Below are 18,882 nucleotides of genomic sequence, written 5' to 3'. Positions count from 1 at the left end.
GGAAGTCACCTACCTCTTCTAGTATAGTGTCAAAGACTACAAGTTGGAGAACAATGGCAGTATTGGATAATTAAGCTCAAACACTCCATTTATTGCTCCAAAAGTTATTAGGAATAATGGGCTGGATTTTCGAGTTTCTCCGTTTTTGGAAGAAAACTTAAGCGATATGTGAAAATTACCGTTTTCGCTGTGTTACTAATTTAAGGATTAATTTTCGGTCTTTGGGGTATGTGCATCGCAAAGGGAGGTATTGCATAATTATTCGTGGCGCAAAAACGCGATCCTCGCCAACTTTAGTGTGGGGCCGAAAGTGCTGCTCGAGAGGCCTTGAGAGTGGGTGGGGGGAGGGGATTTTTTCCCCCCAAAAAACATGCCAAAAAACATTACCAAGACCCTTACCTAACAAATCGCTGCAAAAAGATAAAAACTTTAACTTGCCTTTTTTCAGGTTTTCTAACTTACCGCTGCGGGCAGGGCTGTACCACTAGGTTTTACCTGTCGGTCTTCGGGGTGCAGCGTATGGGTCGGGTGAGTGCTGAAACTCGGACGGTAATGCAATCTGAGTTGTTCCACCCCCGCGCAGTTCTCTCCAGTGGTGTTTCCAAGCGCCGCTGCAAACAAGGAACCGAGGATCACGGCCGGGCTTATCGACCGGGTCAAAACGCGGCGAAAACCTGGTCGCAGAGCACCCGAAAATCTAGCCATTTGTGTGATTAAGGCAAATCGCATGCAGTGGGGAAAAAAATGAAGCATTTTTGTCTATGATGTATTATGATAGTGTTTTTCTTTGTCATTTCTTGTATGGGGCTAAAGGTCAAGTGTACACTCAAAAGTTGGCCCAGTTTGTTTTGATGTCGATTGTAGATGTTTTGTCTAATCAGGTGCATGTGATAGAGGTCAGGCCAATCAATTTAAATAGCAGCATTTAAGTTTGCTTCTATATATGTTTAACACATATATATTTAAATTTATTTTGGACTCGTCATTTTTTCTGTGACAAATATTTCTGAGCCTAACTTGTAGAAGTTGGGTAGTCTTACTGAAGTCATTACTGAGAGATAAATCGGCCAACGAGAAACTTTGTGGCCAGTCAGAAGAAAACTGTCATGCAAAGGGTAATAATCAGCGAATCTACACTATCATTGTTTTTAATCACTTATCCATTTACAATTTAATAAATGTTTGACAGTTTATAGCCAACGCCATGGTTGAGTGAACTGTTTATTTGACCACCTTCTGAAGTTGAGGAGGGCATTTGATATAAGCAATGAGCTGAAATATTGCAACAAGAGTTTTTTGTTTCATCTCTGGAGATGATTGCAGCCAAGTTCAGCTTGTCTTCACCTAACACCTGCATGAATAGCCCTTTCTAACAGGGGATATTGTTTAGGAGTGGGAAGTCACTTCCTTTCTCCCCAATCGTAGCCAATAGTCGCATCTCACCCTAGCTAAAACCAGATACCTGAACATAGACAGGGAATTTACCATCTCGTCACTGTGGCTCAGTAACCATTAAGTTATTGGAAGAATTCAAAGTTAGGCTTGAGCAGCCTGTTGTGTCCAGTATCTGTATGCTGGATGTCTTTATAAAACCTGATTTGAACCAGGCATTGGTTCTTGAACTTATCTGCCCTCAGGAGATGGGTTTTGCCTATTCCCACTCAATCTGCGCACTTCTACATCAGCAGAGCAGTCTCTTAGGAGAGGAATGAAGAGCTAAACAGAGTTGACAAACTTGACAGGATCAGTTCCTGTTGGAGAAGTCTGTGACAGAAGATTGTGACTCTCGTGGCTCAAGGAAAGCATGATAGTATGACATTATACAGTTAACAGGACAAAATTATAAGTGGGTTTTAATTACTCATGAAGGTATTCAACAAAACTGCTCTTTTCACTTTATGCAACCTAATGCAAATCATTACGTCTATGAATTAGTTCATTTTTATGGTTTTAAAGGCTCACTGCTTCAGTTTGAGAATGTAATACATAAGTTAAGTTACTCTTGGGCACTTGCTGGAGAAGATGATTCCAAATCTTTGAACTTCTGCAACAAAATAATAAAAAAGATCAAAACACGCTGTGTTTTGAATTTCAATTCATAATGACCCCTGAGTTTAAATCCAATCTGGATTGAAGAGGGAAATTGAATTGACACTGATTTTCCTTTGGATTTGAAACCGTTATCTTAGAACTGTGCTCAAAACCCTGTTTGGGTTTCTGAGATGGTAATGAACTATTATCTCGTTATATCCGCCAGTATGAGTGAAGTGCTTTGAATAATATTGCTTCAGGCAGATTAACTAGTTGCACTTCAGCTTTGCTGGAGCTTGGAACACTACTGTGCATTTGGCAGTGTGAACCACAGTAAATGTCCACCAATTGAAGAGAACTGCTGATTTTACACTGGAGCATAGAAATGTGGTATTGATTATATCAACTGTTTCCATTTTACAGTTGAGGAGCATTTGGAAAGATTAAACCATTTATCAAAACTTTTTATCCTTCTAAACCCAGAAAACCCTCCAAGTGCCAAGCAGCCGGTTTCCAAGATGCTGGTCATCAAAAAAGTTTTGAAAGAGGAACCAATATTCTCAACTAGCTTTTCTTCCTCAGGAAACCACCTTGCAAACAGCAACAAAAACACTGCAAGCCCAAGTGTTTACAAAAATCTAATGCCCAAACCTGCAGCTCCTCCCACAAAGGTATAGCAACGCTTGTTTGAATTTTTTACTAAGTTTTCATAGCATGCTTATTGTGTGAGGTGTAAATAAATGCTATCATGAAATAAAACAACATAACTCAGAAATTAGATGATATGGGTATTTAGTGAATTTAAATTCTCAGTTTCTTGTGACTTCTGAATTTGATTTGATTTCATCTTGGGATTTGAGCAACTTTTCTGAATGTTAAGAGAAGCTTCAATTGTCTCTTGTTTTGTTTAAATATTGCAACCCGGCATTGTATTTTCAACTGATGCAAACCTATTCTAGAAGACTGTTTCAGTCATTATGGAAAAACCTCCGCAATAATATTTACACGGGGTTTTGTTTATAATATATAACAAATTGCAATTTATCACTGGGACAAATACTAGACATGAATTTTTCTTGCAATTAAATGTACATGTTCTGATTGTAACTGAATGAATGTCAAATACCGAAATCATAAAAATTTACGGCACAGAAGGAGGCCATTCTGACATGTTTATTAGTTAAAGACAGCACACTGGAGTCGTAAGTACAAGCAATGCACAGAGTAGAATTCCTATCGGAGAGGTATGAGCTTACACCTCCCCAGGCAGTTTGCAGTCCTGAGTCTCTACTTGTTCTAAACCTCATTGGTGTCTATACCTCTGATGGACAATTCCTAAGCAATTTCAGGTGACTTGCTTTGGACCTATTAATGCTTAGACTACTGCCATGTGATCCTTTTGTGTTGGACGCTACTACACCAGTAGGTGACAGTGTTGCACCACACATACTTCATACTTACTGGAAAGTGAATATCTTCCATTTTTTATCAGCAGAAGATAAGATAGACTTGCATGACTGTAAACATGACTCTCTTTTTCCAGGATAGTAATCTAGTTCAGACATATCTCCTAATTAAGCCATAATTCTTTACATAGATCCTTTAAATGCTTCTTAAATTTTAATTGCTCCACCATTGTTGACTGTGCCTTAAGTTGCCTAGGCCCTAAGCTCTGAAATTCCCACCCTCAACCTCTGCTTCTCTGCACCTCTCTCCTTTTAAGAAGCTCCTTCAAACCTACCTCTTTGAACAAGCTCAGTGTCAAATTTTGTTTGATAATGCTCCTGTGACGATTTACTACATTAAAGGCACTATGTAAATACAAGTTGTTGACTTGCGTTAAACTTTATAACAAATAATGTATTGATTCAGCTTGCAGAATTGTACCGGCATAATCTAAATCATGTGTTGGCCTGTATCACGCACAAATCATAATACACAGATATTAATACTGACTTCTGTATTTAGCTGTTCTACTAATTTCCGACTAAACCTTCTGCCGAATCACCCCTCATATATGCCTGTGGCTTCTACACTTCCTCTATGCTAATTATCCCATGATGCTCTTTATCTAAACCAATCTGTTAACATATTATACACTGTTCTGCAACACATCCTTGATTGCATTCTGAGAGAAAATTTGTTTCAATGTAAATTCTTCTCTGCCCTGTTTCTTCTTGATTTCCACTGCAGTTGGCATCCCGAGGGGCCCATTCTGATTACTGAGGCCTCTGCTTTCTTTGAATGAACATTGATAGTACCCCTTGAGCATTTCCCTCAAATTAGATGTCAGGCAAACTGGTAAAAACCCAACTGGTTCACTATAGTTCTTTCGGGAAGGAAACCGGGCAACCTCACCCGGTCTGGTCTATATGTGACTCGAGTCCCACACCAACATGTTGACTCTCCTGGGGTGGTCGAGCAAGCCTCTTGGTTGTATCAAGAATACAACTGGACTGTTGTTCAAGAAGCAAGCTCAACACCACCTTCGCAGGGCAGCTAGGGATGGGCAATAAATGCTCACATCCTGAGAATTATTTATTTTTAATTAGATTAACAAAACAGTTAATGACTGAGAATATAATTTTTTAAAAAGTGAGCCTGGATTTTTAAGAGGGACCTACCTTATTGAATCCTTTGGAAAAAAATAATAGAATAGACAAGGGCAATACAGTGAATGTGGTATACATGGACTTCGATAAGGTGCCACATAAGTGACTTGAGACAAAGGTCAGGGCAAGTGGAGTCCGGGGCTAGATAGCAGGGTGGATTGCAAGATGGATACAAAATGAAAAACGGAGGGTAAGAGTTAAGTGAAGTTTCTTAGATGGGAAGAAAGCAAGAAGTGGTTTCCTGCAGGAATCTCTGCTGGAACCACTGTTCACCACATACGTAAATGATTTGGGCTCAGAAATTGGAGGTATGAATTTGAAATTTTCAGATGATAACCAAATGGGGGAGATATAGTTAATCTAAAGGACTGCAGTAAGATACAAGAAGATATAAACAGACTTGCAGAGTGTACGGGTAAATGAAATTCAACATCGCGAAGTGTGAGATGGTTAATTTTGGTAGGAGGAATCCGGAGGCTATTTACTACTTACTAAATGGGGTAGAGGAACAAAGATCTGGGAATACAGATACATAAATCACAAAGTAGTTATACAAGTTGGTAATGCCATGAAGATTGCAAACAAAGTACTGGGAGGAATAGAGTACAAAAGCTGAAAGGTCATGTTTAAACCTTGGTTGGATCACACTTGAAGGACTTTGCAGTTCTGGTCTTCATACTACAAAAAGGCTATTGAAGCACTGAAGCACATAAGTGCAGAAAAGATATACAAGGATGTTATCAGAATTGAGAAGATACAACTATCAGGAAAGATTAAGCCGGCTCGGCTCTTTCGATCAGCGAAAACCTGATAGAGGTCTTTAAAATTATGAAGGAGTTTGATAGGGTGGAAGTGCAGGAACTGTTTCCATGTGGGTGAGTCCAGAATAAGGGGGCATTAATATACTATATCCACGAACAGATCCAATCAAGAATTGAGGAGAAATTTCTTTACACAGAGAATGTGGACCTCGCTGTTACACGAGTGATTGAAGCAGATAGCACTGATGCATTTAAGGGGCATGATGGAAAGAGCTAATTAGAAGGGAGGAGTCTTGTGTCGATAATAAATATTGGCATCGACAATTGGGCCAAATGCCCATTTCTGTGCTGTAGATTCTATGTAATGCTGCTACATTTCCTCTTGTACCATATATCTGAATGCCATCATGAAAATTTATATACACTACAACTACTGCATTCCTTTTATTTACACAATCAGTTATTTCTTCAAAAGCAATTCTGTCAAACATTACTTGCCTTTATTAAATCCCCACTAGCTGTGATTTATTATCTTAATTTCTAGATACTAATTAATTTGATTTTGAATTCTGGATTTGAAGAGTTTGTCCACAACTGACTTGTAGACTAACGTGTCTATAGGTACTTAGTTTATTTTTCGCTCCTTTATTGAACAATGTGATATTTGTTATCATCCAGTTACCCAGCACAGTTTATACATCGAAAAAGATTGGAAAATAATGTTCAGAGCCTGTGATGCATGCCATCAGGACCTGATGGTTTATCCAATGAGTTCTGATATTTTTTTCAGAACCAATTCCTTTCCTACAGTTACCTCCTCACAGGTCCGTTCCCCCCCGCTACTGTTGCACCATGATTTGTAAACACAGATAAAACACTTATTTAATATCTCCACCATGCCTCCACTATACTTTCTATCATCTGCAATGAGATTCATCTCTGAGCAGTCCTACGCTATCTTTAACTACTGTTCACATACTTGTCAAATCCCTTACCGTTTCCTTTTTATTTTTATCTATTCTTTTTTCACATTCCCTTTTTAGCCCTTTTTTTCCTTTTCATATCCTCACTTCATTTTCTATATTGCTCATGGTTTTGTTTTGGAAGAGGCCTGATTTTTTTCATGCATCTTTTTAAGTTTCAGTTTGATTTTGTATTTGTAAAGCTTCTGCTGTTTTAACATCAGTTCTACCCTTTTCCTCTCATTTGAATGTAGTTTCTAGTTATATGCCATCTGCTGCCAGAAATACCATTTGTAATCTTATGGGATGAATGCTTAATGCACTTGTATGGCATTCCTCTGAACTGTTGTTTTAGCTGGGTTGTTATCTTGTTTATTTTCAAGAAACTAACTGTTTCCTTGAAATATCGGACAAAAGAATGTTATACTCATGTGTTGTACAGTAATATCAATGGTAATTTCTAGGTTTTAAATCTGAGTGAAAGTGCAAAAGAGAAGCAAAATCTAGTTTTTATCCTCTGCCTCCCCTCTGTTGGAAAGCAGATATTCAGTGCTGCAGACCCAAATGGACTGCCAGAGACCGATCAACAAATAAATGCTAAAGTTTCGCAACATATTTTCACCTTTCCTGCAACGTTAAACCATTGTAGTGGCTAGAATGCAGAATATTTTACGGAGAATCCGATTTGAATATTTTTTTGCAGTACACTATGAATAAACAAAAATGGTGCATAAATACTACAGGTTCTGTGTGTCTGTATTAAGGATAGACAGTAAAACGCACCACACCCAAATGGATCCACGAACACACTTTTGTAGCCCATCAGTTCACTCATGGTTCTTAAAAGATCTTGCTGATCCTGACAGACTCCTTGAAGACCTCAAAGTTTAAGTAATTTTGTGCTCAAAAAAAAATTAATAGCATATTTTTTTCTTCCCATATGTTTTCAAATGTAGCCAGGTCCATGGAAATCTACTGGAAGGGAGAACAAACCTGGCTTACTTTATTCTGGCCAAGACTCAGCATTTACAAGTCCTATTGCGATGATCAAACCGTCAGTACAGTTTATTAGTAGTTCTTGTCACATCTCTCCAAAAGAGGTATGATCATAATGCAACTGATTTTTAATTGGTACTGTCTGGTATTACCATTTATCTCCTTCATGACATAATTGAAATCTGATCTGAACATTACTTTGGAACTGCCAATCTGCATGAGATCCCAAAACACTTCAATATGCAGCAGTGATCTATAGCCCATACTTATTTTTTTGTTTGTAGTACACTTTTTTTAACATAACATAAGAAATCGGAGCAGGAGTTGGCCATTTGGCCCCTCGAGCCTGCTCTGCCATTTAATAAGATCATGGGGCTGATCTGATCTTGGGCTCAGCTCCACTTCCCTGTCTGCTCCTCAACCCTTTATTCCCTTATCGCTCAAAGATCTGTCCATCTCCGCCTTAAATATATTCCATGACCAGCCTCGACAGCTTTCTCGGGCAGAGAATTCCACAGATTTACAATCCTCTCAGAAGAAATTCCTTCTCATCTCAGTTTTAAATGGGTGGCCCCTTATTCTGAGACTATGCCTCCTAGTTCTAGTTTCCCCTACAAGTGGAAATATCCTCTCTACATCCACCTTGTCGAACCCCCTCAGTATCTTGTATATTTTGATAAGATTGCCTCTCATTCTTCTCAACTCCAATGTGTATAGGCCCAACCTGCTCACTCTTTCTTCATAACTCAACTCATTCATCTCAGGAATCAACCTAGTGAGCCTTTTCTCTGAACTGCCTCCAATGCAAGTATATCCCTCCTTAAATAAGGAGACCAAAACTGTATGCAGTACTCGAGGTGTGGTCTCACCAATACCTGTACAGTTGTAGCAGGACCTCCCTGCTTTTATACTCCATCCCCTTTGCAATGAAGGTCAACATTCCATTTGCCTTCCTGATTACTTGCTGTACCTGCATACTAACTTTTTGTATTTCATGCACAAGGAACCTCAGGTCTCTGTCTGTACTGCAGCATTTTGTAATTTTTCTCCATTTAAATAATTTGCTTTTTTATTTTTCCTGCCAAAGTGTATAATTGCTCACTTTCCGACATTATACCCCATCTGCCAAATGTTTGCCCACTCACTTAGGCTGTCGATATCCCTTTGCAGATTTTTTGTGTCCACCTCACAACTTGCTTTCCCACCCATCTTTGTATCATCAGCAAACTTGGCTACATTACATTCGGTCCCTTCATCCAAATCATTAATATAGATTGTAAATAGTTGAGGACCCAGCACTGATCCCTGTGGTACCCCACTAGTTACTGTGTGCCAGAAAATGACCCATTTATCCCAACTCTCTGTTTTCTGTTCGTTAGTCAATCTGCTATCCATGCTAATATATTACTCCCAACCCCGTGAGCTTTTATTTTGTGCAGTAACCTTTTATGTGACACATTATCGAATGCCTTCTGGAAATCCAAAGACACCACATCCACTTGTTCCCCCTTATCCACCCTGATCGTTACATCCTCAAAGAACTCCAGCAAATTTGTCAAACATGATTTCCCTTTCATAAGAGCATAGTTTTGTCCATAATGTGAAACATTGGGACCTTGTTTTGATGTTGCTTTCAGTGCAAATTATGAAAGATGAAGTGCTCGTCTAAAAACTATTGTGTTTTAAGATGCTGCTATACTATATTTTGCTCTCTGTCAACATCTTCATATTCAGGGAACATAGGAACAGGAGTATAGCCATTCAGCCTCTTGAACCCTGTTCTGCCATTCAGTTAGATCATGTCTGATCTACACCTCAACTCCATTTACAAGCTGTTGTTCCATATCCCTTGACACCCTTGCCTAACATAAATCTATCATCTTGAAAATCTCAATTGACCCAGCATTCCAGTGAGTTCCAGATTTCCTTTACTCTGTGGAAAAAGTGCTTCCTGATTTTGCTCCTAAATAGGCTAGCACAGATTTTAAGATTATGCCCTCTTGTTCTGGATTCCTTCTGAATCAGAGGAAATAGCTTCTCTATCTACCCTATCAAATCCTTATTCATTTTAAATACCTCAATTAGATCACTCCTCGACTGTCTAAACTCAAGGAAATACAAGCCAAGTTTATGTCACATGTCATCATAATTTAACCTTTAAGCCCTGGTATAATTCCAAGGCCTGTATTTCTCATTAACTTCAGTGCCCAGAACTTTATGCAGCTCTCCAGATGGGGTCCTGACTAATGCTTGATATAACTTAAGTGTCAAGCATCATTTCCTCACTTTTATGTTCCAAACCCCATGTGATAAAGGACAATATTCCAAATAGCCTTGAGATTACCTTTTGGACCTGTGATTTATGTACATGAGGCCTAAATCCCATTGCTCCTCCACAGCTCCTAGTCTGTCATCATTAAGAAAGAATTCTGATTTGTCGTTCTTGGATCCAAGACTATGCCTCCTAATGTCGTGTCATCTGCAAACTTGGATATATAACTCTCTTCTTCATCCAAGTTATTAATATAGATGGTGAAAAACTGAGATATTAATACAAATCCCTTGGTAACATTATTTGTCACATCTAACCAATTAGGGAATTCACCCTTTATGCTTACTCTGTCTCCTATCTCCTAACCAGTTACCAACCCATGTTACAAGGTTCCTTCCAATCCCATGCACTCTTAATTTTTGCTAATAATCTCTTGTGCCGAACCTTATCAAATGCCTTCTGGAAGTCCATGTAGATAACATGCACAAATGCTCCTTTTCCTATCATGCTTGTGACTTGCTCAAGAATGTCAATTAACAACAACACTTGTATTTATATAGCACCTTTAACATAGTAAAACATCCCAAGGCGCTTCACAGGAGTGTTATAAGACAAAACAAATAAATTTGGCACCGAGCCACATAAGAAAATACGGCAGATGACCAAAAGCTTGGTCAGAGGTTTAAGGAGCCTCTTAAAGGAGGAAAGAGAGCTAGAGAGGCGGAGAGGTTTAGGGAGGGAGTTTCCGAGCTTGGGGCCCAGGCAGCTGAAAAACATAGAAAACATAAAAATAGGTGCAGGAGTAGGCCATTCGGCCCTTCGAGTCTGCACCACCATTCAATATCCTGGCTGATCATGCAACTTCAATACCCCATTCCTGCTTTCCCTCCATACCCTTTGATCCCTTTAGCCATAAGGGCCACATCTAACTCCCTTTTGAATATATTTAACGAACTAGCCTCAACAACTTTGTGGTATAGAATTCCACAGGTTCACAATTCTGAGTGAAGAAGTTTCTCCTCATCTCGGTCCAAAATGGCTTACCCCTTATCCTTCGACTGTGACCCTTGGTTCTGGACTTCCCCAACATCGGGAACATTCTTCCTGCATCCAACACGACCTTCCTTTAACAAATCCGTGCTGACTTTCCTTGATTAATCCGTGTCTTTCTAAGTGAAGATTTATCCTGTCCTTCAGGATTTTTCCCAATAATTTTCTAATAATTACTCGGCCTATCCCTTTCTCCCTTCTTAAGCTGAAGGCACAGCCACCACTGGCTGAGCAGTTATAATCAGGGATGCTCAAGAGGGCAGACATCGGAGGGGTGAGGCCATGGAAGGATTTGTAAACAAGGATGAGAATCTTGAAATTGAGGCGTTGCTTAATCGGGAGCTGGGAGCAGTGTGTTATAAAAATAAATATCTGTCCCAATTAACTGCATTTAGATGTTCAGTGCATACAGTGGAGATCGCGAATAGGTGCCATTTAAAAAAAATATATATAAAGTATGATGCCATAGTTTTTGCTTTATTATTTAATGGAGATGATTACAACTTGTGACAAACCCTACCAAATGAATGGAATGGACACTATATTTCAGTGAACATTCATCAATTAATTTCAGTGAAAGTTAGTCATTTAGCTGATATGCGATATTAATATGATAAGTTATATAGTCATCTAATGTCATATTGTGTGATTTCTGTGAAATAAGTTTGTAGTAATGTGATGTGCATTCATTTACATTAGAAATGTACAAGGATTGTATAACGTATTTTTGACTGTTATCCTTTTGTTCCCTTGCTTCCACTCTGGTGCCTCCTTGTGGCCGGGAGAGCAGAATTCCAAGCTGTTCTCAGATTTCTGCAAGTACAGCTCTTGAGCTCACTGCTCGGAGGTGTGCGAGAGCAGCACGATGCTGAATGCTTTCCCATCGCTTAGATCAAACTGAGCAAAGGATCAGACTTGCATTTTACAACTCTTATGTGGTTCTATACTTACATGTTTTGACAGACAAAACTTTCATTTGCCACTATATAAATTGTCTGGCATAGGAAACGGGACGCAGTCGAATGGTCTGTTGAGAGTTTCTGTAGAAATACGCATGGCACTATTCAAAAATTTCCTCCAATGTGATGGCCAATATTTATCCTTCAACCAACACCATTAAAACCACTAGTAACTTACCTCATTCCTATTTGTGGACCTTGTTGTGTAAATTGTTTGCCATATTTGCATACATTGTAACAATGATTACATTTCACATGTACTTCATTGGCTGTGAAGTACTTTGGAATGTTTCAGAATGTAAAAGGTGCTATTTCTCTCAATTGCCTAGTGGGAAATAGGGTACAGGAGGATAGCCCATTGAGGCTGGAGTTGAAGGACACTGATGCACCAAATTAGAAGATGTTTTCTTGTTCATATGAGCAAGCTGAAACTCACATGATGTTGATACTGTCCATAATCTAATACTATCTAACTTGCCTACCTAGTTGCCATGTTAGGCCAACTATGGAACATCACTATTTAATTCAACACTAAGCTAAGCTTCTCAACTCCACATCTGATCTGTTGAGAAGATTTATATTTTTCCACTTCACTTGCTTATGTCCCGACCTCTCCCATCACTGCTACTTAAAAGCCATAGATGTAAAGTCATTTGGGGTATTTAAAAGGAAGCTGTATATTTCACCAGTAATGATGATTTATGGATAAAAAGCAGGAATAGAGATTAGAAAGATAAAGAGCTGTCATGGCGAACAAAAATGGCAGACCAGGTTGGATGAAATGGTTCTTATGTCAGCCTTCTCATTTGTGTATTGTTTATTCATGGAACTCTTATTATAAATGTAAATTGATAAAACTTACATTTTAGTCATAAAACTGTAAGGTGTCAACATAGGACCAAATGAAATGTGGTGCTCGATTTTGTTAAAAAATCAGTTGAATATACTTGTAACTGTGGTAATATACCACTGGAAATCAAAGCCTTATTTCTCTCTACTAGTGTCATTAATTATCTGTGATGCAGCTTTATACATTTCAACCGCTTATTTTACAGAATCTTTCAGAAATCTTTCAAAATTGGTTTACTATTAAAATGCATTGGACCAGTTGGCAGAAATCTCTGAAATAAAATATCACATAACATCTTTTGTTATCACTGAACTGAAGATATTTTCTAAACATGCTTTCATTTTTTTCAGACTCCAAGCACCACTCCTCCAATAGAGATCAATACAAGTCGTCTAATAAAAATGACTCGGGTTAAGACAGACAAGAAGAGTGAGTTTTTGAAGGCACTGAAAGATGACCGGAATGGTGAAATCTCAGAACACAGAGACTTCAACAAATTAGAAGTTAGTGACATAACTGACATTTTGAATTAAATATTTTGTTTATATTTTTCTCCCTTGAGCATTCAATTACAGGATGTGGTTGGTTGCAAACGAGCCGCCCATTGAGAAAGTAAAATCCTTTCCTGTTGGTGGTTAGTGGCATTGAGAAAGTGACCACGTAAGGGCACTTGGGTGCAATCTAAAACTTCTTAAACGTTTGGGAATCCTACTGACCGATGGCTACTATGGGAAGGAGATAAAACTGCTTGCTTTTGCAAACATTTCAATTGTGCTTTTCTTTATGTATCTATGCCCAACTGATTGGAAAACGTTAGCGATATCCCCAAGTGACCGCCAGAAATGACCCAGTTGCATAAAAGGGTCGTTGTGGGCTGTAAGTCAGGTTGCAGCATGTGGCAGAATTCCATGATGGCTTCCTTTTGTAAAGTGAAACTTCTGTAGGCACTTCTTTCAGGACAACTGAAGGTTTGTGCACTTTTGCTCGTTTATTCTGAGGTTCACCTTTAATGTTACCTGATCAGCCTAGTGTCCTCCTTTTACACCTCCTTCTTCGGAAAAGCAAAGGCGCTGGGGGAATTCCTAATGGGAACTAAGATGAAAGTGACACAAATTGGAGCTTATGATATCACATTATTTCCACCTCTTCATTCATGGGATGTGGGCGTCGCTGGCAAGGCCCATCCTTAATTGCCCTTGAAAAGGTGGTGGTGAGTTGCCGCCTTGAGCCGCTACAGTCTGTGGAGTGAAGGTACTCCCACAGTGCTGCAAGGGAGGGAGTTGCAGGATTTTGACCCAGCGACAATGAAGGAACGACTATATATTTCCAAGGTCAGGATGGTATATGACTTGAAGGGCAACTTGGAGGTGATGGTGTTCCCATGTGCCTGCTGCCCTTGTTCTTCTAGGTGTAGAGGTCGTGGATTTGGGAGATGCTATTGTAGAAGCCTTGGCAAGTTGTGGCAGTGCATTTTATAGATGGTACACACTGCAGCCACGGTACGCTGGTGGTGGAGGCGGGACTGAATTTTTAAGATGGTGGATGGGGGTGCCAATCAAGCAGGCTGCTTTGGCCTGGATGATGTCGAGCTTCTTGAGTTTTCTTGGAGCTGCAGTCATCCAGGCAAGTGGAGAGTATTCCAACACACCTTTTGACTTGTGCCTTGTCGATGGTGGAGTCAGGAGGTGAGACACTTACCACAGAATACCAAGCCTCTGACCTGCTCTTGTAGCCACAGTATTAATGTTGCTGATCCAGTTAAGTTTCTGGTCAATGGTGACGCACAAGATGTTGATTGGTGGTGGATTCAGCGATGGTAGTGCCGTTGAATGTTATGGAGCAGTGGTTAGAGACTCTCTTGTTGGAGATAGTCATTGCCTGGCACTTGTGTGGTGCGAATGTTACTTGCCACTTATCAGCTCAAGCCTGAATGTTGTCCAGGTCTTGTTGCATGTGGGCATAGACTGCTTCATTATCTGAGGAGTTGCAAATGGAACTGAACACTGTAATCATCAGCGAACATCCCCACTTCTGACCTTATGATGGCGGGAAAGTCATTGATGCAGCAGCTTAAGGCCTAGGACACTGCTCTGAGGAACTTGTGCAGCGATGTCCTGGGGCTGAGATGATTGGCCTCCAACAACCACAACCATCCTTCTTTGTGCTAGGTATGACTCCAGTCAGTGGAGAGTCATCCCCCTGATTCCCATTGACTTCAATTTTACTAGGGCTCCGCGGTGAAATGCTGCCTAGCTGTCAAGGGCAGTCGCTCTCTCCTCGCCTCTGGACTTCAGCTTTTTGGTCCATGTTTGGACGAAGGCTGTAATGAGGTCTGGAGCTGAGTGGTCATGGAGGAACCCAAACTGTGCATCGGTGAACAGGTTATTGGTGAGCAAGTGCCGCTTGATAGCACTGTCAATGATACCTCCCATCACATTGCTGATGATTGAGAGTAGACTGATGCGGTGGTAATTGGCCGAATTAGATTTGTCCTGTTTTTTGTGGACCGGACATACCTGGGTAGTTTTCCACATTGTTGGGTAGGTGCCAGTGTTGTAGCTGTACTGCAACAGCTTGGCTAGAGGCACAGCTAGTTCTGGAACGCATCTTCAACGCGGCAGCCAGGATATTGTTGGGGCCCATAGCCTTTGATGTATCCAGTACGCTCAGCTTTTTCTTGATATCACGTGGAATGAATCAAATTGGCTGAAGTCTGCCTTCTGTGATGTTGGGGACATCGGAGGAGGCTGAGATGGATCATCCATTTGTTGGATGGTTGAAAACGCTTCAGCCTTGTCTTTTGCACTCGCATGCTGGGCTCTGCCATCATTGAGGATGGGAATGTTCATGGAGCCTCCTCCTCCGTCAGATGTTTAATTGTCCAACAGCATTCATGACTGGATGTGGCAAGATTGCAGAGCTTTGATCTGATCTGTTGACTGTAGGATCTCTTAGCTCTTTCGAGAGCGTACTGCTTCCATTGTTTAGCATGCATGTAGTCCTGTATTGCAGCTTCCCCAGGTTGGCACTTCATTTTTAGGTACGTCAGATGCTGCTCCTGGCATGCTCTTGTACACTCCTTATTGAACTAACATTGGTCACCTGGCTTGATAATAGTTGTGAGGGGGATATGCTGGGCCATAAGGTTACAGATTGTGGTGGAATACAATTCTGCTGCTCCAACATTGGCACCTACCCGACCATGTGGAAACTGCCTGGTTTTGAGCTGCTCTGCGAGGTCTGTTCTGAATCTATTTGCGTGTGCCTGCTGGTAATTTCAGAACAAAGACTCGGGCGATGAAGCTACACCAACGTGAGCCCAAATCAGGATGATGTGCAACTTGGCGGTGATGTTCGCATAACATTGCTGCTCTTTTGGTGGTAGAGGTCACAGGGAAGGGAGCAGCTGTTGAAGTAACCTTGATGATTAACTGCATTGCATCCTGTAAATTGTACATACTGTTGATGTGTATAATGAGTCCAGTGGCATGGACAGCAATTGAGTGAACAACTCTGTTTTGGATGTTGTCGAGCTGCTCGGGTATTGTGGCTGTACCCATCAAGGCAAGTGGTGAGTATTTCTTCATACTGCTTACTTGAGCTGTGTATACAGTGGAGAGCCTTTGAGGGGTCAAGCGGTGAGCCACTTGTCGCAAAGTATTGATGGCCTTTTCCTGTCATTTTTGTATGGTTGGTAGAGAAGCAAGCAGTTGCTGATGAAGCTTTACATTCCTTACCAATGAAATGACATTTCATGCGTCGTTTGTCTCCATGCTGTAAAGCTGATAGCAGTGCACTCTCACATTTTGTGGTCAGTTATGTTGCTCGCCATGCTATTCAAGAGGAGTTCTTGGAACTTAGTCACTTGTCTAATGACAAGATAGTGGCAGTCCTCCTTAGAGGTAAGGTAAATGGGGAATCCTGGTGACGTGAGATTAGAACCAAGGTACTCGTGGCAGATTTGTAAATACTAAACCTGAGCCAAGCTGGTCTAGGTTATTTCTCGGTGCTATTTATTGACCCAGCCAGCTTGGCTTATTGATGGGACTGGGTTGCAATTACTTCTCCTAGCTTCCTGATCCTGAAAGCTAGTCCTCAAGCAAGTGTGGTGGACAACAAGCAAAAGGTTATCGGTGCTGGTAAGTTGCACGATATTAACTGGTTAAATTCAGTAGCTTTCCTGTGTGCACTTGGGAGAGTTCTGAAGCCTTGGCCTCTGCTTGTGGGTAATTGGCATTTGTCCTTACAGGCAAAAAGAGTGTGTGGTCCATAATCCAGCAAATGAGACTTTTGTTCACATGGATTTCTCAGTAGAGTCCTTTTTGGAGTTTGTTGAGATGGATGTCAGTTGATCGAAAAAAAAAGTCTACGGAAAACAGTTGAGCTTAATTAAATCAATCAATCAAATCAATGGAAATTACTTTCCTAATGGCTGAAGAGATGTGAAGAGGAAGAGAGAAACGCCTCAAAATCATTCTGCTTTCTCCACTCTTGAAAGCTCTAGTCCTTTTGTAGTTAAACTTTTACCCAGAAATCAGCCACTCAGCAATTCAAAATCCATCTCAAAGATTTTGTACAAAAAGTTAATAAATCTTTACACCGTTTGCTTATTTGCTATGTGAGTGTCCATTTTATAATTTTTTTGGTTGATTAGAGATGTTCACAGCACCTTGAATCAGATAGATTTGGCTGTGGTCCCATCTCACTTTTTTCTGTTTTATTATGGAACCTGTTCCCAACAGCTTTGCCATTTTATGATACCTAATTAATATCTATTTGGGGAATGTAACTGAGCTGTTAACAATTTGACCTAGGTTTGAGGCATTGCAAATTGATTTGTAATTGAGAACTTGCCTTTCATCATCCAGCTATCCTTTTGGTTGCAATTGAAGACCAAAGTTGCGAAAAAAGTTTCAATAACTTGGTCAGAGGCCATCTAATTTTGGGGATCTCATCAGTGTTATAGGTGGAGCCAGTTTCTTGCTGCTAACTTGCTGCAGGACTGTTGATCCTGAAGCTGTTGTCCTTGATAATCTTGCACTGGTATTCAACAATCCAGCTCCTTTTTAGAACTGGCTCTCAGATTTGCAGCCGATATTTGTGTAATCCTGGTCACACCTCAAGATGTTCAACTGTGAATTGAACAATGTAGTGCATATTATTGAAAAATGATAAAAATAGACATGTTTTTCTGTAATATGCTGTGAAATAAAATCATTTCACTTTAGTATGAATCATTTCTTATTACATTATAGTATGATTCATTTGTGGTGTCGTTTTGTATATATTGTCTAATTGCTGCCTATCCCAATTATGTGCTTGCCAGTACTCATATTGAAGATTATTGAAAGATTGAAAAAATATTATTTTAAATATGAGTTGGAATTGAAACAGCACCTGGGGGAGAGGGGTCAGGCAAGGAGAAATTTAGATATCTAAAGAGAAAAGTCAAAGCAAAGGAGCGGTGTAGCAATTTGGGTAAAGATAAACTCCCTGTCCCATTTTGCTTAACATAATACCTGTAGTACCACACCTGGATTACTGCGTGCCGTTTTGGTTTCCAGATTTACAAAAGGATATACTTACTATGGAGGCAGTTCAGAGAAAGTTCACTCGGTTGATTCCGGAGATGAGGGGGTTGACTTATGAGGAAAGGTTGGGTAGGTTGGGCCTCTACTCATTGGAATTCAGAAGAGTGAGGTGTGATCTTATCGAAACGTATAAGATTATGAGGGGGCTTGACAAGGTGGATGCAGAGAGGATGTTTCCACTGATAGGCGAGACTAGAACTAGAGGGCATAATCTTAGAATAAGGGGCTGCCCATTTAAAACTGAGATGAGAAATTTCTTCTGAGGATTGTGGATCTGTGGAATTCGCTGCCTCGGAGAGCTGTGGCAGCTGGGACATTAAATAAATTTAAGACAGAAATAGACAGTTTCTTAAACGATAAGGGAATAAGGGGTTATGGAGAGCAGGCAGGGAAGTGGAGCTGAGTCTGATCGGATCAGCCATGATCGTACTAAATGGCAGAGCAGGCTCGAGGGGCCGTATGGCCTACTCCTGCTGCTATTATGTTTTTATGTACATCAGTGAATAATTTGAAAGCAAGGAATAATGGTTAAAAAGTTAAAATTAAAGGTTTATGATTTGAATGCACAAAGCATTCATAACAAGATAAATGAATTAATGGCACAATTAGAGATAAATGGCTTTGATCTAATAGCCATTACAGAGATATGGTTGCATGGTGATGAAGGTTGGGAACTAAATATTCCAGGGTACTTGACATTTCAAAAAGACAGACATAATAGAAACATAGAAAATAGGTGCAGGAGCAGGCCATTCGGCCCTTCGAGTCTGCACCACCATTCAATATGATCATGGTGAT

The 18,882-nt window shown here is 40.2% G+C and overlaps 1 protein-coding gene across 6 annotated transcripts in view; it reads left to right on the top strand.

Annotated features, from left to right (window-relative positions):
* Positions 1-18,882, top strand: part of gpbp1l1 (GC-rich promoter binding protein 1-like 1) — a 107,498-nt gene that overhangs the window by 61,599 nt on the left and 27,017 nt on the right. For 5 of the 6 annotated variants that reach the window (XM_070886826.1, XM_070886823.1, XM_070886824.1 and 2 more), the window contains exons 7-9: positions 2,515-2,702; positions 7,323-7,466; positions 12,844-12,996. In XM_070886826.1, the coding sequence (XP_070742927.1) occupies positions 2,515-2,702; positions 7,323-7,466; positions 12,844-12,996 (485 nt within the window). The remainder of the gene's footprint in view (positions 1-2,514; positions 2,703-7,322; positions 7,467-12,843; positions 12,997-18,882) is intronic. The other variant, XM_070886827.1, reaches the window with a different exon arrangement.

The sequence above is a fragment of the Pristiophorus japonicus genome, chromosome 8 (genome assembly GCF_044704955.1).
Source record: "Pristiophorus japonicus isolate sPriJap1 chromosome 8, sPriJap1.hap1, whole genome shotgun sequence".
NCBI lineage: Eukaryota > Metazoa > Chordata > Chondrichthyes > Pristiophoridae > Pristiophorus > Pristiophorus japonicus.
The sequence above is the reverse complement of the archived record's forward strand: the minus strand, read 5'-3'. Positions and strand labels throughout refer to the sequence as shown.